At 39.2% G+C, this 25,795-nt stretch overlaps 1 protein-coding gene across 4 annotated transcripts in view; it reads right to left on the minus strand.

Annotated features, from left to right (window-relative positions):
* Positions 1–25,795, minus strand: part of LPAR1 (lysophosphatidic acid receptor 1) — a 166,424-nt gene that overhangs the window by 73,153 nt on the left and 67,476 nt on the right. For all 4 annotated transcript variants that reach the window (XM_065946352.1, XM_065946349.1, XM_065946351.1 and 1 more), the window contains one exon: positions 13,778–13,937. In XM_065946352.1, the coding sequence (XP_065802424.1) occupies positions 13,778–13,822 (45 nt within the window). In that variant the 5' untranslated portion in view covers positions 13,823–13,937. The remainder of the gene's footprint in view (positions 1–13,777; positions 13,938–25,795) is intronic.

Consider the following 25,795-nt stretch of genomic DNA (forward strand, 5'->3'; position numbering starts at 1 on the left):
TAAATTAAAACTTTCACGATAATTTGCCAATCTAGGGTTAGAAGGAAAATTTCCTTAATTTGGTAAAAGGTATATGTATGGCAATTGTCATATTTGATGGAAATATTAATATTCCCTTTTAAGAAACAAAGCTGATTCAATCACCAATTGCCTTTAGCATGTATTAGCGATTATAGCCAAAACAATAAGAAAAAAAAGAACTGGAAAAGAAAAACTTAACTCTTTATCACAAATGATTAATTATTTACATATAAAAAGATGATCTATAAACAAACTGTATTAACAGAGTTTAGCAAATTTGCTGAGTTAAATATCAAGCCACATGAATTAACTGTGTTCATATAGAAATATCAGAAAAATATTTTAAAATTATTATTTCAAGGACAACACATAATTAAAAAAGGTTTACTGATTCTAAGAATAATTGTAAATATTCAAAAGCTTACAAGGAAACCTAAATAACTGAAGAGATAGCATTTCATGGGCAGAGAAAGATGTTAAGATGTCAGTTTTCCAAAACAGTAATATACAAATTCAGTGCAATAAAATGAAAATCCCAAACGTTTTTCATGAAGCTTGACAGACGCTCTGAATACTGTTGCAGAAGTACAAAACAGCCAGAGTACGCAAGATAACTTGGAAGTCAAAGAACTAGATGCCCTATGGAAAACCATATTTTATTTCTAAGTGGTAGTAGTTAAGACATGATACTGGCACAGAAAAACAACCAACCAATGACATAAGGAACCAGAAACACACACTTTCATGGTAACTTGATATAAAAAGACATGGCTTTACCTACCAATGGGGAAAACAGCATTAACTGTTCATCTGTATGAAAAAACAAAAGTAAAACAAACTGTCTTTTCCATATCATACACAGAAATCAATTTCACGTGATATAAAGATGTGTAAAAAAGGAAATTAAAAATATATTTATAATTTGCAGCTAGGGGGATTTTTCTAAACAAGACCAAAACATTGACAAAATTCAAAACTTCCATGCAGCAAAAGACTTTCTAATCAATGAAAAGAAAAGTTAAAGAATAGTAAAATTTTGGCAATGCACATAATAAAGGTTTAGTTCACACATCTGAATAGAAAAGCCAAACAATACAGCAGCAAAATAGGCAAATGTGGGGATAGGCAATTCATTAAAGAGGAAAACTAAATGGCCAATCATCACATGAAAAGATAATTATTTTCCAGGGAATCAGAGATAATTAAATAAAAACTGCAGTCAGATCCAATTAACCAATCATTTCATCAGGTGGTTAAAATTTAACAAGTCTGAAGATATCAAGAGTTGAAGCAAACTGCCATATAGTTATTGTGGGAATAAAATTTTAGTACAACAGCTTTGCAAAACAGTTTGGCAAAAACCTCTTAAATTAGATACATTCATACACATGATTGTATGATTCTAATCCTAGAAAACCTCACACATGTGCCTGAGGAGACATACTCAAGAATTTTCATTGCCACTCTTTTCTAATATCAAAATAATAGAAGTAACATAAATATTCATCAAATGGAGAATGGACAAATTGTGAAATAACCAGAAAGATATGCTATAAAGCAGCCAAAATGAACAAAGTATAGCTTTACACATGCTGATGACTAAAGCAACTTGCAAAGTAACATGCACTATGTAATTCTTAGAAATGTCAAAAAAAAAAAACCTTACAGAAAATACTATACATAGTTTAAACATTTTCCTCACATATGTATACATCACAAATATATGGGAGGAGATGATAAGTATGAATTTATGCTATGAGCCATGGGGGAGGTTAATAGATTTGGGAAAGAGTATAAGGGGCTCAACTTTATCTATAATGGCTCATTTGTTTATTTATTAAAGCACAAAATATTTTCTTCAGTTCAGTTGCTCAGTCATGTCCATGTCATGTGTTTCCAACCGCGTGGACTGCAGCACGCCAGGCCTCCCTATCCATCACCAACTCTCAGAGCTTGCTCAAACTCATGTCCACTGAGTCGCTGATGCCATCCAACCATCTCATCCTCTGTCATCCCCTTCTCCTCCTGCCCTCAATCTTTCCCAGCTTCAGGGTCTTTTCAAGTGAGTCAGCTCTTTGCATCAGGTGGCCAAAGTATTGGAGTTTCAGCCTCTGCATCAGTCCTTCCAATGAATATTCAGGATTGATTTCCTTTAGGATGGACTGGTTGGATCTCCTTGCAGTTCAAGGGACTCTCAAGAGTCTTCTCCAACACCACAGTTCAAAAGCTTCAATTCTTTGGCGCTCACCTTTCTTTATGATCCAACTCTCACATCCATACATGGCTACTAGAAAAACCATAGCCTTAACTAGACGGACCTTTGTTGGCAAAGTCATGTCTCTGCTTTTCAATATGCTGTCTAGGTTGGTCATAACTTTCCTTCCAAGGAGTAAGCGTCTTTTAATTTCATGGCTGCAATCACCATCTGCAGTGATTTTGAAGCCCAAGAAGATAACGTCTGTCACTGTTTCCACCATTTCCTCATCTCTTTGCCATGAAGTGATGGGGCCAGATGCCATGATCTTAGTTTTCTGAATGTTGAGCTTTAAGCCAACTTTTTACTCTCCTCTTTCACTTTCATCAAGAGGATTTTTAGTTCCTCTTCACTTTCTGCCATGAGGGTGGTGTCGTCTGCATATCTGAGGTTATTGTTATTTCTCCAGGTAATCTTGATTCCAGCTTCTGCTTCATCCAGCCCAGTGTTTCTCATGATGTATTCTGCATATAAGTTAAATAAGCAGGATGGCAATTACTTGAGGTACACCTTTTCCTATTTGGAATTAGTCTGTTGTTCCATGTCCAGTTCTGTTACTTCCTGACCTGCATACAGATATCTCAAGAGGCAGGTCAGGTGGTCTGGTATTCCCATCTCTTTCAGAGTTTTCCCCAGTTGATTGCGATCCACACAGTCAAAGGCTTTGGCATAGTCAATACAGCAGAAATAGATGTTTTTCTGGAACTCTCTTGCTTTTTAAACGATCCAGAGGATGTTGGCAATTTGATCTCTGGTTCCTCTGCCTTTTCTAAATCCAGCTTGAATATCTGAGGTTCACAGTTCATGTATTGTTGAAGCCTGGCGTGGAGAATTTTGAGCATTACTTTGCTAGTGTGTGAAATGAGTGCAATTGTGCAGCAGTTTGAGTATTCTTTGGCATTGCCTTTCTTTGGGATTAGAATGAAAACCGACCTTTTCCAGTCCTGTGGCCACTGCTGAGCTTTCCAAATTTACTGGCATATTGAGTGCAGCACTTTCACAGCATCATCTTTTAGGATTTGAAATAGCTCAACTGGAATTCCATCACCTCCACTAGCTCTGTTCATAGTGATGCTTTCTAAGGCTCACTTGACTTCACATTCCAGAATGTCTAGCTCTAGGTGAGCGATCACACCACTGTGAATATCTGGGTCATGAAGATCTTTTCTGTACAGTTCTTCTGTGTATTCTTGCCACCTCTTCTTAATATCTTCTGCTTCTGTTAGGTCCATACTATTTCTGTCTTTTATTGAGCCCATCTTTGCACAAAATGTTCCCTTGGTATCTCTAATTTTCTTGAAGAGATCTCTAGTCTTTCCCATTCTACTGTTTCCCTCTATTTCTTTGCACTGATCACTGAGGAAGGCTTTCTTATCTGTCCTTGCTATTCTTTGTAACTCTGAATTCTAATGGGTATATCTTTCCTTTTTTCCCTTGCTTTTGGCCTCTCTTCTTTTCACAGCTATTTGTAAGGCCTCCTCAGACAGTCATTTTGTGTTTTTGCATTTCTTTTTCTTGGGGATGGTCTTTCTCCCTGACTCCTGTACAATGTGATGAACCTCTGTCCACAGACTGACTAGCTTAGAGGAAAGCAATAAGATGTGAGACTCAAAAGAGGCAGCTTCTAATATTTAAATATTTAATGCAATTTAAAAAATATTTTTCAGGAAAAAAATCATGCAAAGAGCATTCTCATAAGAATAAATGCACATTGATACATCATTTGAGTTACATCTTGGGGTAACTAGGACTACAATCTCACAGTTTCCCTATCATTCACCACCTTACTCTTCCTGTCTTGTCTTTCTCCACCAATGCAGAGTTGGATTTCCAGCTATAACATAGGCTGTGTGGCCCTAATACAGCCCTCCCCTCCTGTTTCCCCAGGTGACTTCAGTAACCTGATGAACCATAATTAAGGTAATGCTAAACAGAGCTTATTTAACTTCTATGCAGAGTACATCATGAGACACGATGGGCTGGATAAAGCAGAAGCTGGAATCAAGACTGCTGGGAGAAATATCAATAACCTCAGATATGCAGATGACACCACCCTTATGGCAGAAAGTGAAGAGGAACTAAAAAGCCTCTTGATGAAAGTGAAAGAAGAGAGTAAAAAGTTGGCTTAAAGCTCAACATTCAGAAAACTAAGATCATGGCATCTGGTCCAACACTTCATGGGAAATAGATGGGGAAACAGTGGAAACAGTGTCAGACTTTATTTTGGGGGGCTCCAAAATCATTGCAGATGGTGACTGTAGCCATGAAATTAAAAGGCGCTTACTCTTTGGAAGGGAAGTTATAACCAACCTAGACAGCATATTAAAAAGCAGAGACATTACTTTGCCAACAAAGGTCCATCTAGTCAAGGCTATGGTTTTTCCAGTGGTCATGTGTGGATGTGAGGGTTGGACTGTGAAGAAAGCTGAGCGCCGATGCTTTTGAACTGTGGTGTTGGAGAAGACTCTTGAGAGTCCCTTGGACTGCAAGGAGATCTAACCAGTCTATCCTAAAAGAGATCATTCCTGGGTGTTCATTAGTAGGACTGATGCTGAAGCTGAAACTCCAATACTTTGGCCACCTCATGTGAAGAGTTGACTCATTGGAAAAGACCCTGATTCTGGGAGGGATTGAGGGCAGGAGGAGAAGGGGACGACAGAGGATGAGATGACTGGATGGCATCACATTCTTGAAGGACATGAGTTTGAGTAAACTCTGGGAGTTGGTGATGCACAGTGAGGCCTGGCATGCTGTGATTTATGGGGTTGCAAAGAGTCCGACACGACTGAGCTACTGAATTGAGCTGAACTGAAACGGCTTTTTAGAGTATGCAAACCCTTTGGAGTTGGGGCTCAAACCTGAATCCAGATGAATGACTCCTCTTTTCAGGCTTCAACTAAAGCTTCAACCCTCCTTCTGCTGGCTGATGGAAGCTCTTATCAGTGCAGATACTTTTAAATCAGGTAGTTATCTTGTCTACCAATAACCACACCCTATACCAAACTGAATGCAGAGTTCCAAAGAATAGTAAGGAGAGATAAGAAAGCCTTCCTAACTAATCAATGCAAAGAAATAGAGGAAAACAATAGAATGGGAAAGACTAGAGATCTCTTCAAGAAAATTACAGATACCAAGGGAGCATTTCATGCAAAGATGGGGACACTAAAGGACAGAAATGGTAATGACCTAACAGAAGCAGAAGATATTAAGAGAAAGTAGCAAGAATACACAGAAGAACTGTACAAAAAAGATGTTGTGACCCAGATAACCATGACACTCACCTAGATCACTCACCTAGAGGCAGACATCCTGGAGTACAAAGTCAAGTGGGCCTTAGGAAGCATCACTATGAACAAAGCTAGTAGAGTTGATGGAATTCCAGCTGAGCTATTTCAAATTCTAAAAGATGATATTGTGAAAGTGCTGCACTCAATATGCCAGCAAATTTGGAAAGCTCTGCACTGGCCACAGGACTGGAAATGGTCAGTTTTGTTCCAATCCTAAAGGGCAATGCCAAAGACTGATCAAAACTACTACCTAATTACACTCATTTAACATGTTAGCAAGGTAATGCTCAAAATACTTCAAGCTAGGCTTCAACAGTATGTGAACCAAGAACTTCCAGATGTACAAGCTGGATTTAGAAAAGGCAGAGGAACCAGAGACTAAATTGCCAACATCCGTTGGATCATCGAAAAAGCAACAGAATTCCAGAAAAACATCTACTTCTTTTTCACTGACTACTCTAAAGACTTTTTGTGATCACAACAAACTGTGGGAAATTCTTAAAAGAGATGGGACTATGAGACCACCTTACATGACTCCTACAAAACCTGTATGCAGGTCAAGAAGCAACAGTTAGAACCAGACATGGAACAATGAACTGGTTCAAAACTGGAAAGGAGTACATCAAGGCTCTATATTGTCACTCTGCTTATTTAATTTCTATGCAGAGTACACCATGCAGAATGCAGGGCTGGATGAATCACAAGCTGTAATCAAGATTGTTGGAAGAAATATCAATAACCTCAGATACGTAGATGACACCACCTTAATGGCAGAAAGCAAAGAGGAACTATAGAGTGTCTTGATGAAAGTGAAAGAGGAGAATGAAAAAGTTGGCTTGAAAACTAACATTCAAAAAACTAAGATCATGGCAACAGGTCCCATCACTTCATGGCAAATAGTTGGGGGGGAAATGGATACAGTAACAGACTATTTTCTTGGGCTCCAAAATCACGGTGGACAGTGACTACAGCCATGAAATTAAAAGATGCTTGCTCCTTGGAAGAAAAGCTATGATAAACCTAGACAGTGTATTAAAAAACAGAAACATCACTTTGCTGACAAAGGTCTATATAGTCCAAGCTATGGTTTTTCCAGTAGTCATGTACAGATGTTTGAGAATTGGACCATAAGGAAGACTGAGTGCCAAAGAAATGATGCTTTCGAACTGTGGTGTTGGAGAAAACTCTTGAGAGTCCCTTGGACAGCAAGATCAAACTAGTCAATCCTAAAGGAAATAAATCCTGAATATTCATTCGAAGGACTGATGCTTAAGCTGAAGCTCCAATACCTTGGCCACCTGATGCGAAGAGCTGACTCACTGGAAAAGACCCTGGTGCTGGGAAAGATTAATGGCATAAGGAGAAGGGTACAAGAGAGGATGAGATGATTGGATGGAATAAAAAACTCAATCGACATTAGTCTGAACAAACCCTGGGAGAAGGTGATGGACAGGGAAGCCTGGCGTGCTGCAGTCCACGGCGTCGCAAAGAGCTGGACAGGCCTGAGCAGCTGAACAGTAACACACCCCACTCCTCCTCCTACAGGACAGGAGCTCTGGCTCCCAAAGCTTGCCTGGATTTTTGAAAGTTGCTTGATGGCTAATCTCACCTTTCAGGAATTCATCTCCTTCATGGCCCTTTCAGAAATATTTTATCTGATGCTAAGGGACAAGTAACAACTGCTTCTCACTTCTCTCCCAGCCTGAGCCTGTCTAGGATAATCATTTACAAAATGGACTTAAGTCTCACTTACTGGCAGTTCTTCACAGGAGGCTGTGTGATTACCAAATGGCAGTACCATCATGCGGCAAATGAAGGTGGAATTTGTAAATAGCAGTCTTATGACAGTGAGGTACAGTTCTCCAAAGACATAAATTCCCAGACCCTATGATTACCATCTCCTCAGCTGGTGAAAACAGCAGGGTGTTATCCCACCTTAGCATATATTCATGGAATAGCTATAACTAAAGTTCAAAGAAAAATAACTGGAGACAGCTATGAGAGTAAAAAGGAACATTGGCTAAGAGCACCATCATGGGTCGTAAGAGGGAGGAAGCCTCACCCCTTTGAAGGATAAAGAATTGACTCCATTAATCATTAAAGACTAAACCAATTAGAAAAGATGTATTAGAAAAAGAAACAAATATTAATGTCTCATTTGTGGTGTACCCTAGGTATCCCAGTACGATTTTGTCTTATGAACTGAAAACCAAACGTGCCCTCAGATTGCGAAATAAGATATCCTCTCAAACTTTATCTGTGTTTATAAACACAAAAGGGGGCAGAGATGAATTCAAATTGCAATATGAGAACAAATTTAACTTCTAACAGAAACATGGTTCAAGATGGAGTAAGTCAGAAATCTCAATGTTTATCTCCACATGCATTTATTCCTGGCAATACATTGGAGTTTTCCATAGAGTGTTTATCTAACTTGGCTTTCCTGTGATGGATCTTCTGGCATATTACATAAGTGCGTCATACACGCAGACCATATGTAGAGGTAACCACTCTCCCCCTGTTAAAAAAAAAAAAAGAAAACTCCCAGAATAATTATGGGGGAAAAGGAAGGAACTAACATATGTATGTCAGCGATCTGTTAAAAGATGCTGATACTGCACAAAGCATCTAACATATTTTGCCATTTAAATCTGTGAGCCCAGTGTCTATTATCAGAATTCTGATATAAGTGAGTTCTTTCTTAGAGATGCATATTGATGTATGAACATGAGATAAAATAACAGGATGCCAAGGATTTGCTGTAAAATATTTCATCCCCCCAAAATGAGAGAAAGTGAATCAAGTTTGACCAAATGCTAATAACTGTTGGATCGCAGTGATGGCTATCCTGGGATTCATTCTATTATTCTGACTTTGTGTGTGTGTGATATTTGAAAACTGCATAATACAAAATTCCCCAAAAATGGAATTCTTTCAATCTCAAAAAACACAACCCATTGAATACAGAATTCAACTGCTTTAATCTAAAATTATCCACTCTCTAATATTAGAAATAAACCTCTAAAAACCTATAAGTAATGAAGTTCAAAAATATCTGTCTTCCAACAGACACCAAGCAGATACCTACTTGCTAGTTGACTTAGAGCACTGGGTAAGAATTAGGGGAACAAATATTTTGAAAACATTGAGCATCTAACCAAATTCATGTCTTTAATGAAAGCTATGGGAAATCACTTGAAGGGATCAAAATATCTTTGTTTCCTTGTCTTAAAACTAAGACAGCCACTTAGCAAATGAGACAGAATACCCCGTAAAATACTGATGGCAAATATTCCTTCCTTGCTGGAATCACGGGTATGAGATCTGAACACCTTCAAAGTTCTCAAATACCTCTTCTGGTCTCTAATACCTGAGTTTGAGAAAGACTGAACCACCCATACACGGATTGAACTATTGACCCTTCCATTCAAAAGTAAAATAAAGCTTTTGATCCATACTCCACCCACAGTAAAGAGATGAACCACCACTAAAGTTCTGCTAATAGAGTTCTAGATATAGAAAACAGCCATTAAGAGTGGCAAGCCTTTTGCTCACCCATTCTACCTCCATCCCCTCCATCCTCCCATCCCTGCAGGGCAGGAGCATGTTCATTAATTTAACCAAAGCATGAGCATGCTCCTGTCTGCAGACATCTCCAGAGCTTCCTTCAGTTCTTTATTCTGAACTAGCTGAACTATTCAACATAAAGCAGCTACGCACACAGTCTGCCTGCTGCTGCTAGTCTGGTTTCGCCTCAAGATACATCCAGCTTCAGAACAAGGTGCTGTCTTTTTCAGCCTGAGCAAACAAAAATCCATCTTACAGTCTGGGCAGGAGTCAAGCAGGAATACAAACTTGTCCCACTTCAAAGCACCAGGCGTATCTTTCACTGACTAAACAGCAATTCCAGCATGAGTGACAATGAAAGCTTTCTTCCCTATTATTGTTGGAAACAATCACCAGCTATTTTGTTCATATTAATTAGTTTATATCTAGTATTAGGCAGCCTTGATTAGAAAAATGCTCTTTGTTACCAAGTGAATAGAGAGTAACAAAACTGAAAGCTTTTTTTTCTTTTCAATTGTTTTTGTCTTAAGAAAGGACTGTCAGGCCTTTCACACTTGAATGTGGGTTTATCTCTGCACAGGTCCCTGAATTCACCCTGAAAGAATTCGAGTTGATGTGCCAGACAATACCAGGCAAAGCTGATTGAGTGAATGGCTTATTACGCCTTGCCTAAGGAGATCTGTATTTAAATTGCTTTTACCTTCTCTGAACCTGGGGAAAACTTGGTAATAGAGAATACATGAATACAAGCTTGGGGGCAAGGGCAAATCAGCCTTGGATTAAAAGCTGACTGCGCAAATGACATGGGAAGGGCTGACATGCAATCATGAGGTTCATCATGGATGAGAGGATCCTGGGAACCAAGTGACCCACTGATCTGCATCCCTCCAGAAGGGTAAGCTGCCTCTCTCTGTGACCTAACACCTCGGCTTACAGCTGACTCCTTCCAAGGGGCTTGAGTTCCCCCAACTATCAGAGGCTATGACTGTTCCCAACATATGGTGAGAATCATGGGACTCACTTCCCTGGTTATGATTCATTAATAAATTGGTTCAGCACAATTGTCAAAAGTGAGGTTTGAACCCAGGTCTAAGACTCATGAACTACATAAGTTTCCTTGAGATTAATGTTAAAAATCTTCACGTGGCTTCCAAGGCCCTGCAAAATCTTCTCTAACTCTGTAACCTAACCCACCTACCTTTTCTACAACCTGAAGTATGCTGATCGGTTCTTAACAATGGGCTGTTAGTACCAGGGCCTGTGTTTGCCAATTTCCATGGTGTAAATATTCCACCCTGGCTGATTTCAAGCCACAAACATGAAGTCAATCAGCTTACGAAATTCCTCTGAAAGCTGAACAGTCAGATCCTGTGAGCTGGTACAGCTGGCTCCAGACATCACTGCTCACAACTTCACATCCCACTTTACTATGACCAAAAGCTGTGAGCTCTCCCACCTTCGGCACCTGACATTCACACAGGCTATGTCCTCTTCCTTACCAGAATAACTTACACTCATTCATAAGCTGGTAGTCTTCCTTTGAGACATCTTCCCTAACCCTACACATCATTCCACTTTACCCCAAAGAGCACCCATACTTCCTCTATTATAGCATTTGTGACACAGCACTCTAATTTTTTGTTTCCTTATCTGGGTATTTCCCATTATATTTCTAAACTCTGACAGGGCAAAGGCTGTATCTTTATCTTGCATCCCCAGGCCTGCCACAGTGCTTGCTGAACAATACTGAGATGTACCGAGAAATATATTAAATACTCTTCTAAATTCTACACACATGACCTCATTTCCACCTTAAAACCACCCTACGAATTTGGCTTGTTCATGATGATGCTCATTTTCCAGATGACAAAACGGAGGCACTGACAGAGTGAATACTTTTTCTCCCCTCTCACCATGGGCTCAGTGAGTAAATGCTGGAACCAGGATTGGAATTGAGGCAGTGTGACTGCAGAGTCTTGTGCATCCTTCTAGACCAGCGTTTCCTTTTTTTTTTTCTACTGGTGACTCTCAAGGAAGAAATTTTAATTAAATTCAAGTTCTCCCTAAGGAGAAATTAAGTACTTAGGAATAGGTTTTCATCAGGCAGGGTTAAGCTCTGGAGGGATTTCTCATCTCCCAAGATCCATTTTTTGCCCTCTTGGGGGCAATTCTGTTCCTGTGGACAATCTGTACTACAGACTTTTCATTATATGCATTTATATTAATGTACCATATGTTTATCCCTAAGAACATATGGTCTTGTTTTACAGTTTTAATTACATTTTTCTGTAAGTATTATTCTGCATCTTGCTTTCTTTTCCCTCCATTAGATATCTTGAGGAGACAGAGCTGTTTTGAGATAGACAGATATCCTCATTTAATTGCTGTATTTAAATCATATCAACATGACTGACTTTATTAAGTCCTTCTACTATTGAATATTAGAAAGTTTTCTACTGCTTGGTCTTCAACTAATGCTTCAGTGAACACCTCCCTGCACATATCCTTGGAATTGTGTTTTTCTAACATAAGTATCTAGACGGGAACAGAGGACGTACGAAGGTCTATAATTTTAACAGATGCTGTCAAATTACCTTCCAGAGTGACTGGACCAATTTACTTCCCCACAGAGACTTTACAAGAACACACATTTCCTCAAGTGTTTATGTTAAATATGACCTCTTTCTACATAGGATGGGTGCTAAACATTTTCATTAAATGAGTCATTTAAAAATATTTATATCACTCACCGGCTGATAGTAGCTTGTGTGAGAGCAAAGATGTGTAGGTAAGATGATGCTGTTGGAAACGCTGACAAAGGAGAGCAGTAAGACTAGGGTGCTGAAATGTCCTGTCCAGGAAACCTGTGCCGGGGCCTAACTTACTCCACAAAGGCTAAGAATAGTCATTGCAAGGGAACAACTCCAGTGGACTTTGAAATGGTGACCTTAGGTAACAGGCACTAAATCTTTTCACCCACTTACCACATCTCTCGGGTACCAAGAACACTATTGAGGGGAATGGAAATCAAACACCCAAAGTAAATGAAGTGTTGAAAAGGCAATGATCCGTTTACCAGAAAGGGAAATACACATGATGGTGATAACGCTAAGCATTCTGGAAAATGACACTACAAACTTCATAATGCTCAGAAACAGCAATGACTACACCCATGTGATAAAATCCCAAGTCTTTTAGAGAAGAAGAGAAACATTTACAGTAAATAAAGTAGAAGAGCCCCTTTTTCTTCTTTCTCCCTCCTTTTCTTTGCACACATACACAGACACACAGACCCCTACCTAAAATATACACAACAGGGGCCTACTCTATAGCACAAGGAACTACACTCAATATTTTGTAATAAGGTATAAGAGAAAGGAATATGAAAAAAGATTATATATATATCTCTGAATCACTTGGCTGTACAATTGAAACTAACACAACATGTAAATCTACTATATTTAAATTAAAAAAAAAATTCTTCTAGAAATCAGACCCCCCAAAAAAATACCCCAGCATAAAAATACATAGTTTTGTTTATTCAGATCTTCATTTCCTTATGAAGGCTCCATATTATATAAAATTTACAGTCAATTAAATAAAGAAATATATACAAAATTTAGTAGCCTGCAAAATGACACAAAGAAAAAAAAGTGTAGAAAAGTATTTTGTATCATAAAGATTCAAATTTCAATCAATATGATTTTTCTCAAAAGCATGCTTTTTCTTCAACGTTGGCCCTAAAAGTGATTCTCATGAATGTGATTGGAGGTCACAGTCTAAAAGGAAGAGAAGAGACCTCCCTGGTGGTCCAGTGATTGAAATTTCATGCTTCTAATGCAGGGGAAACAGATTCGATTCTTGGTCAGGAAACTAAGATCCCACATGTGTGCAGTGCAGCCAAAAAAATAACAGAAGACAGTGCAAGAAGAGCATGTGGGAAATCACACTTGTTGACGTGCACTTTGCATAGATCCTCTCCTTTAATCCCTATAACCACGCTCTGAGGGATGACTACATGAGAAGACATGGAAGTTGAGTGAGGTCAGCATGACTAAGGCCCTTTATCCAATAATCGAGATGTGAACACGTGTCTAATGACTCCAAAGTCTGTTTCACTGTGCCAGGCTGCCTCCTGAAACTGAAGGGGTTCAGTCAGTATTTCAGTAGATCAGACTGTAGAACAGTGAAAACAATGTTCCTGTTGTGTGACTGTTCTTCTCTGGACAGTAAAAGTTACTCACATTAGTGTGGTTCAGAAGTTTCTGGAATTGCATTTTCTTCTCAAAGTTACTAGAACAGGTCAAGGTAAAATAATAATCATTAGAGGAGACGGACACCAAGACAACACTCAGAAAACCTGTTATATACAAGATGAGATCAGTTCTGAGATAAACCCTAAAAAAGCCAACAGGGGGACTTGCTACTGACTGTCTTGATTTGGAGCTGGATGCCTCCAGGAGCAGCCAGGCATCCTAGGTGCCGAAAACAAGCGCCTCCCTCACAGAACACTCATCCCAGTCCCCACCAAACGAGAACTCAGAGGAGACACGCGTGATCTCCAGAGTCAACACGGGTTCTGAAACTCAACTGAAACAGTCCGTGAAACCACGATTAGCCCAGACCCATGCGTGTCTCAATCACGTACCTGGGGCTGTGAAGCGACAGGGCTGGACGTGAAGGCAGCAGCCATGGCAGCGCTGGCGTCGTGGGCGGTGAGCAGGCCCCAGCCCTGAGGCGCTCAACACGGGGGTCAGGTGCTCCTGGCTGCTGATCAGACTGTGGTCATGCTAGGAGCAACCGTGGACCTGGAAAAGGGCAGGAAAATCCACGTTAGCCTCAGAGGCCCGGCGCGCGGGAGTGAAGCACCTGTGGCCACGGGCAGCGAGAGAGGCAAGCAGAAACCCCATCTCAAAAGCCAGCCACCAGCTGAACGCAGAGGAACCCAGGGAGGGGCGTCTTACAGAGCAGCCCACGTCTCAGTGCCAGGACCCCTGTACCGGGTCAGCGGATACGTTTTCATGAATCTAACACCAGCTTGGCATGCGAGCCAGATGTTTGCGGCAGGTGATTTCAAGCTGTGAAGATGGGGAGAGTAGGAAGGGGGAAGGGCCATCTTGTCCTTAAGTAAGAAACTGAGTGACTCACAATTAAGAGCCTTCAGTATACAGGCAGAGAGCAAACAGAATAACGGTATCAAGTGTCTGAGAGACCCACCCAGTTGACAACCTGAGAGCGGATGAAGAGAGATGAGTGGAATCGTACTTTTTATTCAAGGAGAATCAGTCCCAGAGCACCAAGTCCCAGTCCCAGATGAGATTTCAGTGAATGTGTTCCATGTCTACATTTCCTTAGGGAACTTGTTACCACTTTCAGAATTAAAGAAAGGCAAGATACCCCAAAGTTAAAGGACTCGGTCACTAGAGTAAGTACTTGGATGGGCAGTGGGAGAGGGGGCTTTGTAAATCAAACTTCCACAGGTGTGAGGAAGAGTCCATTTCTCAGTTCCTCTCAACATTCTTAGAGGATGCTAGATGGATGTGACTTATTTCCACATCTCAACCTAGTACAGAGGGGGACAAATTTTCATTTTAAGACTTTAAGATGGGAGGGAGGGTGAAAAGGGAGGGAATGTATGTGTATCTATGGCTAATTCATGTTGAGGTGTGACAGAAAACAACAAAATTCTGTAAAGCAATTATCCTTCAATAAATTTAAAAAAAACTTAAAAAAAATACTTTCATTTTAAGTCAATTTTTCACTTTTAGGTTGCTTTCATACCACCTAACAATATCCTTTCTCTTACTCAAAAGGTATTTATGGAGCATACACAATGAACTAAGGGCATAATGAATAAAACTGAGCTGACTCCTGCCTCAAAAAGGCAGCATTTGTCTGTAAATACACTTTCTGGTTTCCCCAGCATGCAATGACACCAGAACACTTTCATACTATGGGAAATGATACTCTTCATAACAGTAAAAGTCATGAACCAGGATCACAGAATCCAAGTCAGTAATTTTGAGCAGTTAGTAACGATGGAGTTGGATATCTAAGCCAAATCTCTGCAAATCCTCTGGCACTATTCTCTATTAGCTGGATGATGCTGGGCAAGTCACATAACCTCAGAAGAACTGTTTCCTAAGAAACAATCTAGGTTTGGCAGCAACTTCTTTGAACCCGCTATTCTGATTGTTATCCTTCATACTATGGTTATTATCCTTCATACTACGGTTTTAATCACTTTAGGTTTTCATTGTTGAGAATTGTGGCACCTTTCTATTTTCTTCCTCTAATGTTCTGTCAGTGACTATTTTTTAATTAACAAATAAGTAAAGCTGCCAAGACGTTTTGGTCTAACAATCCACACAAAATTCCACCGCTACCCTGAGACAACAGTGATGTTCTCTTCAGTCCCAGTTCTAGGGGGGAAAGATCTGCTGTTCATCACACTGCGAAGTTAAATAAATAGTCCAGAAGGAAGGCACACATCCACAGAGTGCCTCTCCTCTTCTGTGAGGGCTGTCGGAAAGCCAACCCTACCCTGGGAAAGTTACAGGGCCCCATGATGCACTGTTCTGTACTGAACTTATTCCTGGCATCATTTTGTGCCACCCTTACTTTTTCCTCCTTTTTTCCTTCTCACATATTTACAGTTCACACCATCTTGTCCTATGAATATATGAATAGCATGATAACCAAAAAGAAATATGGAAGGCAAGTGAGATTCTATTCTTAAATATTCATGTGGGTCCAATATCATTTTTGCTGAGTTACATCATTAAGCAATATAACCTTAAAATATTTTCCATATTCAGGTACAAAGAGTTTCCCAAAATGTGAATGCTGGTACCCAGCTCACAGTCCGAAAAAAGATAAAGAAATGGGTGTAACAAATGGCATGTGGCATCACTGCTGGTAGCAAAAGGGGAAAGGGTAGGAGACTGGGATTTAATGAACACCCACTAGATGCTGAGCGTGGGTGCAGTCATTTCACGTACAATTTGAGGTAGATGTTGTCAACTCATTTCACAGATAAGAAATGAGGCTTTGAAGGGTTTATGTGTCATTCCCAGTCATGAGGCCAGGAAATGACAGAGCTGAGACCTGAATGGGGACCCACCACAGGGCCTTTCCATTGATGAACCTTCCACGTGAATGAAAATTAACCAAGAGAAAGAGCTTGGAGATTTTCTAAACAAACATTTCAGAAAGTTCTGAAGGAAGTAAGATGCAAGTCAGATGTCCTGCCAAGTGCCTATTTCCCCAAACCCTGCTCTCACCTGCATAAATGTTAACGATGAGCCCCTAGTTTTGATTTATGTGACACGTCCCTGAGCTACACAATGGACAACACAGATTGTTAGTTTCCTTTTTGAAGAAGAACAGCAAGAAGAATATCAAGTTTAGATGCTTTTGTTAAACCTTTCCTTTTTTCAGACAGAGATTTTTATTTCTGGGATAGTAGGAAATGGCAACCCACTCCAGTATTCTTGCCCGGAAAATCCCATGGACTGAGGATCCTGGTAGGCTACAGTGCGTGGGGTCGCAAAGAGTCGGACACGACTGAGCGACTTCACTTCACTTCAGTGTGGATCACTAGGAGATTCATGAAAGTGTATGTTGAACCTGTTTTTACACTATGAGAAGCCCTTTATAAATAAGATGGGGTATGGTTACTTAACTCTGAAAATGTAAGAGCAGAGCAATACTACCTCAAAGAGTATAAAATAGCTCTCTTGGGAAGCAACGTCTGAAAATTACATTCATGGAACCTATGTACTGCTCAACTTACTTACAAAACTGCACAAACCATGGGGAAGAGATGTGATGACATCAAAGACAATCTCCTAAGTAATGACGCCATTCAGTCTCTGGCCAAGGAGGCTAGATTACTTTGATATATTGTCTCCTGCTTTCTCAGAGCCCCAGACTGACAGCTACAGAGCTGCACAGGATTTTTAAAAAAAAACAACTCATCCCTCTTTGAACTCTTCCAAGTACTTAGATATCTGTCTTGAAGTTCTTACAACCAGCCCTCAGCCTAACCCTCTATTCTCTTTGAGTTCTCGATAACAGGAAACCACCAAGCAGTTTGAGCTGGCTCCATCAACCCCAGGTACCCTTGGCCATCACTATTTTCCCTTCTCTTCCTCCCTAGTTGTCCCCATTTTCCATTCTAGGCATGACTTGTAATCTCTATCATCCTTCTCAAAACCACAAAACCACACCTAATGCTACTAGTAGAACATGAGCTTTGTCACCGATTGACATGCCTATTCATCCATTTTACAGTCATTGGCTATGAATTACCTCAAAATCCCTCCCCAGAGCTCAAAATTCACACACACACACACACACACACACACACACACACACACTATATAGTCAACAAGGACCTACTATATGGCACAGGAAACTATACTCAATATTTTGAAATAACTCACAAGGGAAAAGAATCTGAAAAAAAAAAAAAAAAAAAAGATATGTATGTATGTCTAACTGAATCACTTTGTTGTACACCTGAAACTGAAACATTGTAAATCAACTATACTTCAATTAAAAAAATATTTAGATAAAATACAATTTACAAGTAAGAAAGCCACATAGGCTCATGGTTCTGTGCTAGATTAACAGAAAATAACCAACTGAATATAAGAAAAGGAAATATCTTGACTCAATCCTAGAAGCCACAGATGGATCCTACCTATTGCTCAGACTTTCAGAAATATATATTGGCAAGAATCAACATGGAAGGTTGGAGAACATTTAAAGCTCAACATGCTTTCATGTGAAACTATAATTACATGGACAGAAAATAAGTAAATGAGACCCCAATAGACTCGCAATGATGTTCCCTGCTAAGAGGGATGAGGGCAGGAATGAACTAAGCCAGGGAGTGTTGGAGTACATTTAAAATACATTCAGCTCCTTAAAAGGGGTTCCAGGCTCCGACTGAGCAAGTGATCTCTGGCTGTATTTACTTCTAATTTACATGTGGCCATAATGACTGGCCCAGAAAATATGTGGGAAAAAAGCACTACCAACTGGCATCTGATACGGGCAGGCATGCCAAGTGACAATGATCTTTCTAATTACTGAGCATAACACCAAATACCTTAAAAAAAAGTCTCTGGTTCTAAGGCAACTGTTCCCTTTGATTACTTCTGGAGCTGATACTGGCTCTTTTCCTAGGCCTCATAGGAAGATGAATTTCTAACTTGGCAAATTTATCTACTATAAATCTAACCTTTTTCCTTCATCTGGACTTAAGTCAAATAATGACTCATTTTAGCCCCATAAAAGAATACAGGGCAATACCTGATACTGAATATACACAGACTTCCCTCTCTAAGGATAAGACACAGAAAAATTCATATCCACCAGACAAATGAAAAATATTGTGCAGCTCAAGAGAAGGAAGACTCTAGAGTCAGAGCAAATATTTACCTAAGAAATAGGTATACAACATAAAAGGTAACTTTAGGAAAATATGAGATCAAACATGAGTCAACATTAACCAAAAAATTATGAATTTCGGACCTGAATGAAGGCAGTCAATAAAGCAGAAAGCAGAATAAAAAAACAGAAAATGGTATTAGTGAAGCAGAAGATAAGCCACAGCTTTGGGTGGGGCCTACGTGACTAAAGATTTCAAAACTTCCATTCCCCAAATAAGTAGATGAACATAAAGTACCAAAGGAGGAAAGAAGTCATCAGTGCTGAAACCAGGAATGATACATTTATCCTTCAAATTTTAGAAAAGTATTACACATAAATAGAGCCAGTTAAATCAGGGAGGAAAAAAATTTAAATTTCATGTATCTTTCTTCAGAGAGCTCTATACTTTCTAGTCCAGCAGAAGCCAGACAAGAAACTCTTAACCTCAAACCTGGGTGAACAAGATGAACAAGGGGAAGGTCAGGGCTATAGATTGTCTTGCTCAGTTCAGTTCAGTCACTCAGTCGTGTCAGTATTTATGACTAACTCTTGCTCAGTATTTATCTATTTATTTATCTTAAGCATCTGAAACCAGCCTTATATCTAAAGGCTAAGACTGGAAGAGTCTTCTCTGGAATCTGAGCAGATGAGAAGATCTTAACAACAGTAACATCAGGAAGAAGATGCTGTACCCATTCAAACAAAATAGAAGACTTAAAAACCCATAACTGGAAATGTAGAAGGACTTTTATCAATTTTAATATGCCCACTTTAAGCACATGATCATGATTTTTTTTTTAAGCAAAAAGATTTTTTTTTAATTCCTATTAACTGATCAGAAAGTGATAGAGGGAGCTCATGGACAAAGGATTAGGAATCAAAAAGTCTGCATTTCTCAACAGCAACCTAGAAGCTGGAAGACAATGGACAATGAAGAAAGTGATTTACAATCTACAGTCTCATTGCAGGATGTCCTTCGCAAAGTAGGGAGGAAACTAGTCAAAACGAAGGCGTGAGATACGGGAACAAAAGTTCAATTCAGGAGAAAAATAAAGGGAATTCCTGGCCTGCTTGTGAAAGGACATTGCAAGATGACAAAGTAGACTGGACAGACTGTTTGTCTGAGTATGTTGAGAGATTTCTAGAACTGATAGTTTGGGATTGAAAGAGCACACAGAATCCTAAGTATATAGAACAGAATAACCAGCACACAGAAAAGTAAGCACACACAAGAAGAAAAATGAAAATTTAAAAGAGAATGAAGAATTTACAGAAGAAGAAAAGGATTCATAGAGTTCTAGATGGCTCAGCTGTGAATGATATTAACAAGGTCATAACTGACATGATCAGAAATACAACCTAATGTATTAGGATGGAGAGGTTCAGGAGGGGAGTAGGCGTGCAACACATCTTCCACAGGAATGTCTATCAATACTTGAAACTGACAGATCCAGTAGTACAAGGATAAATCTTGGTGATGCAATGCAAATACCCAGTGAAGCAACTAAACCAACTGAAAATGGTAGTTATGGGGAAGATAAAAGGCAGGAAGGGAGAAAAGAACTCCTTTTTCTTAGAAATTCTCATATAGATATTTGACTCTTTATAACACTGATTAAAAAAATAAAAACAAAAAAGGAAAAAGAAAATAAAACAGTTGAAACTAAAAGTGTATTTAAAACTACAACAGGCAGAAGAGCCACTATAGAAGACCAAGTTGAAGCCACAGAAGACAAGTTTAAGAAAAATCACACATGCTTTAATATAATAGTTACTAGAACGATTAGAAATTATGGCTGTGGAGCATAGAAAATACAGATTCAATAGAAGAAGAATTGGTACACGCAGAAAGAACAAATAGAACATAAGTTATTTAACAATAAAAGTAAGTTTTTCCTAAAAGACGTTCTTAAGCTTAAAGAACACAAAGAAAAAAGATAAAATGCACTAAATCAAAATTTAAAACTTCTGTGCAAAAAAACATAATTGAGAATGAAAAGACAATCCATGGAACAAGATAAAATATTTGTAAATTATATATCTAAAAAGCAATTGATATCCAGAATATATACAGAAACTCAACAAGAAGAAAATCAAACAACTGAACTAAAAAATAAGACTTGAATAAACATTTCTTGAATAAACTTGAATAAACAGAGACATTCATATGGTCAAAAAACACGTGACAAGATAGTCAACAGCACAAATTGTTAGGGAAATGCAAATTAAAACCACAAGACGATAAGAACACCTCACATCAATTAGAATTGTTGCTAACAAAATAAGCAAGGTTGTGGAGAAATTGGAACCTTTATGTATTGCTCAGGGGAATGCAAAATAGTTCAGCTGCTATAGAAATCAGAATGGCAGGTTCTTAAAACATTAAACATAGAATTTTTTTAAGCCCACAGTTCCACTGCTGGGTATATACACGCAAAATAATTGAAAGCAGGGTCTCAAAAAGATACCTGAACACCCATGTCCATGGCAGTGTTATTCACAATAATAGAGAAAAAGGTGAAAGTGACTCAAGTGTCCATGGACAAATACATGGATAAACAAAATGCAGTACTTTAAATGTATACAATGGAATATCATTCAGCCTTAAAGAAGGAAATTCTGGCACATATTACAACATGGGTGAACCCTGAGGACATTATGCTAAGTGAAATATGCTTGTAACAAAAAGACAAATATTTTGTGATTCCACTTATATGAGGTACCTAGAGCAGTCAAATCCATAGACAGTACTGTAAAACGGTGGCTGCCAGGGGCTAGGGAGGGAGAGGATGAGGAGTTGTTTTTCAATAGGCAGAGAGATTCAGTTTTGTAAGACAAAGAGAGTTCTGAAGATCTGTTTCACAACAATGTAAATATACTTAGCTCTACTGAACTTGAGAATGTAAATTATATGTCATTTATATGTTACGACAATTAAAAGAAAGAGCTCATTCCAGGAAAAATATGAAGTGCATGATCTACAACTGAAATGCAGGTTTGTTAAATAAACTTCAAGAGTTAAAAGAATTCCCATGATAAAACAAAATGGGGAAAAAAATCAAAATCACAAAGGGAAAAATTTAGGCTGAACACAGTCATCAAACTCAGCCACAACAGCTGACAAGACATAGAAGCAACATTTCATTTTGTAAAAAATGCAGCATGACTCAGACTATACATTCAGCCCTGGCATCATTTACCTGCAATAGCAAGAACAAGGCACTTGTATTAAATGTAATCAGGATATATTATACCCTGAAATTTCCACAGATGACATAATACAGGTGATGAATCAAAATAATGTGCTCAGGAGGGCTTCAGCATGAGCTTCTTATCAATCCATGTAAACAATGAATATCTGTGATAATAATGCTGACCAAAAAATGCAGCTATTGCAACTATTAAAAGAAACTGTCCAACTGAAATGCATATAACTGTGATGAACTAAGATTAAAAACTCCAGGAAATCACAAGAAAAAGGAAAACATTCTTCACACTTTGAGTCATACAACACTACATTTTGTTGTTTAGTCATTAACTCGTGTCTGAGTCCCTCTGTGACCCCATGGACTATAGCCTGCCAGGCTCCCCGTCCCAGGCAAGAACACTGGAGTGGGATGCCATTTCCTTCTCCAGGGGATCTTCCCCACCCAAGGCTGGAACCTGCATCTCCTGCATTGGCAGGCGGGTTCTTTACCCCTGAGCCACCAGGGAAGTCCTCAGTTTACACACTGCAGACAATATTTCATGCTCTTCAATCTTCCCTTTTTCACAAAACTGATAGGATCAGTTTTTCCATTTGCTTTTCCAGCTTTTCAATCAGACTCACACTTGCCCTAAAAGTCTACCATTCTTTCCACACGGCAATGGGCCAATGTGTTCAAACGCAGGAATACAGCGAGCCCATCCTGCTCACCGGATCCGCACAAAAGAAACCCAGGCACCACAACTGCACTGCCTCCTGGGCGCTCCGGCGGAGCTCAGGATTCCACAGACTGGAGAACTGGCCAGAAAGTATTTAAACCAACTCGCAGTTCTGATTTCAAAGACTGTATTGACAGGTATACAGCTTTCCCTTTTGGAAAGTGCTCCTGCTGGGGAGAGATGCTATCCCGAAACTTGTCAAAATAACCAGGAATTGTAAAAAACGCATTGAAAAAAATCTCACCATGGTTGTCACTACTAGGGCCAAGGATGAATTAGTCAAACTCTGTTTACATGTCAAGTTAGTTTGTATGATATTATTTAGAAAATGGGGGTAACCCGAAGTTGAGGAATAACGGGTCAGAAACTGGCCAAAAGAGAAACATACCCTCTAAGTTAAAAAAAAAAAAAAAAAAAAAAAGAAAGAAAGAAACTCATGAGCATGCTAAATCATAAAGGGAGAGAGCAAGAAGGGATGAGAGCAAAGGGAGAGAAGTCAACTGAAAGGACCAAAAACCCTCCTGAAAGGGCAATGAAATGAATTACTCTTTGAATAAGAAACAGGCTTACAACCCCCCCCCCCATTTCTTTCCATTACCCAAGGCCACAATGTCCAAACTCCCAAACTCTTTGTTATCTGCATGCCTTGACCCAGCCATTTGCACAGGGACCCAGAGCCTGCAAAGACTTTAGGCAATCAAGAGTTCCACCCAAAAAAGTAAATATCCCGAAGCATAGATAGGGTGGGTACATTTCTATTGAGGGATGTTTATGGAGAGAGTCTCTGAGCTATGTTGGAATGTCTGTAGTCCACAGGTTTCAGGACAAAGAGATTACAACTATATAATCAGCCCTCAGGATGAGCTAGATTCTTCCAACCAGAGCCAATGGAGGAGTCTTGAGGGATATTTTCTTCTAAGAGCAAATGCAGGTTTCTAAAATCAGAAGTAATTCCCAAATTACTTAGAATAGAAGGGTGTGAGGGAAAGGAAAATAAGGAAAAAGGGAAAGCAAATGGGGGTGGAGGCATACTGTCAAAATAGCTGGCCAAAATATAGAAGTCTGCAGCTGTGATAAGAAAAGCATTCAGCCCAGAATAACAGCAAAGGATTCTGTGGACAGAGGCATCTTCCATTACTTAAGGTTTCCAGTCGCTTAAACTTCAAGTACTTTTCAGAAAATAAGTCAAAATAAATTCTGAGTGCCTGAATTGAAGAACAGTGGTTTAAAACTGTACCTCATTATTTGTGGTTGCTCAGGGGGGAACAGGGGCAGGGGGAAAAGATGGATTGGGAGGTTGGAGTTAGCAAATGCAAACTATTATATGTGGAATGGATAAACAACATGGTTCTAGTGTATAGCACAGGGAACTATATTCACTATCCTGTAATAAACCATAATAGAAAAGAATATGAAAAAGAATACACCTGTGTCTATATATCTGAACCACTTTGCTGGACAGCAGGAACTAACACTTTCTAAATCAACTCTACTTCAATAAAATAAATCTAAATGTTTAAAACTACAGCTGCACCTCAACATAAAAAAGTGATGCCTGGAAGATAGTTTTCTGATGCGTTTCCCACAATGTAAGAAAATAGATACATTTCTTTCTGGTGCAGACAAACTATATAATGTTTTTGGAATACAATAGGGATGAGTGCATGTGTTTGTGTGGTTTGCATCAAGATTCTAAAAAGTACAATGGATCAGAGACTATGTAACTCTACAGCTACAAATTTGTACTGTGGAAAGAGTTCATTAAGGAGGAAGATTTTACTATGAGAGGGCTTAATACACTAGCATATAAGACTAGAAAACTTCAGAAAATAATAATACAGTGCTCGCCAACTGAGTTATTAAAACTATGTTCCCATGCAATGCAATTTATGCAGCCAATAAAAATTAAATTGCATTGAAATTAGGTGTCTATATATTTATCCCATTTGGGAAACATATCTACATGTAAGATTATATATTTATATATTTATATATATATATATATATATGTATCCTGAGGTGCTGTGGATACTTTGATTTTCTACAGAAAAATAATATACAGGGCTAAGAGAAGAGTAACAGACCAGATGATTGCCTGTCTTAAAAAAGAAAAATAATAAAAATATACAAAATACTGAACATGTCAGAAGTGTTGGAAAAGAACAGGTAAGCACTATGATTGACCCAGACTTCCCTGATAGCTCAGTTGGTAAAGAATCCATCTGTAATGCAGGAAATCCCAGTTTGATTCCTGGGTCAGGCAGACCCGCTGGAGAAGCAATAGGCTACCCACTCCAGTATTCTTGGGCTTCTCTTTTGGCTCAGCTGGTAAAGAATCTGCCTGCAATGCGGGAGGCCTGGATTCAGTCCCTGGGTTGGGAAGATCCCCTGGAGAAGAGAAAGGCTACCCACTCCAGTATTCTGGCCTGGAGAATTCCATGGACTGTAGTTCATGGAATTGCAAAGAGTCAGACATGACTGAGCGACTTTCACTTTCACTTCATGATTGACCCGGCTTCCTGCCTCAAGAGTGTCCAGCAGCCATACAGGGGAAATCCAGGTGGAACCCAGAGAACTTAGTGAGTTAAAGAAGCATATCTGGGAACCCAAGAAGCTCAAAGCAGCTAGAGTTACCAGAACAGAATACCATAGAGAAGAGAACCAGAAAGAAAACCCTGGAGATCTGCAGCCCCTCCATCCGTTGCCTTGAGGACTCACCAGAGAACAGCTCAGAAAAGCACGCAGGGATCCGTGAAGAGACTGGAGCGCTATCTATTAGAACAGTCTCCATTTCCACTAGCAAGACTGGACAACTTCATAATTCACAGAACCTTGGCTAGAGCACTCAGAAACATCTTGCCCCAGTAGTTAGGAATAATCAGTCCTAGAACTAAACACTGAGTTGATCCCACCTAACACATTTTAAAAGCAAGACCTAAAAAGATCAAATTCTTTCCAAGTAGTTAACTATGACCCAGAACAAAGCCTGAGAATATTTATGGGAACACAAACATCTAGTACCCAACAAGGTAAAATTCACATAGTCTGGCATCCAGTCAGTGATTACTAGTCCTGCAACGAAGTAGGAAAATATGACCAACATAAGGAGAAAATAGTTTCACAACTGAAGCAGAAACAAAACTGAAATAAATGTGAGAATTAACAGATAAGTAGATTAGAGCAGCTCTTACAACTATATTCCAAACGTTAAAAAAAAAAGTAGAGACATAAAAGATTTTTAAAGAGACCAAAGTCAAATTTTTAGAGATGAAAAATACAATGCATAAAATGAGAAATATAG

The sequence above is a fragment of the Muntiacus reevesi genome, chromosome 10, assembly GCF_963930625.1.
Source record: "Muntiacus reevesi chromosome 10, mMunRee1.1, whole genome shotgun sequence".
Lineage (NCBI taxonomy): Eukaryota > Metazoa > Chordata > Mammalia > Artiodactyla > Cervidae > Muntiacus > Muntiacus reevesi.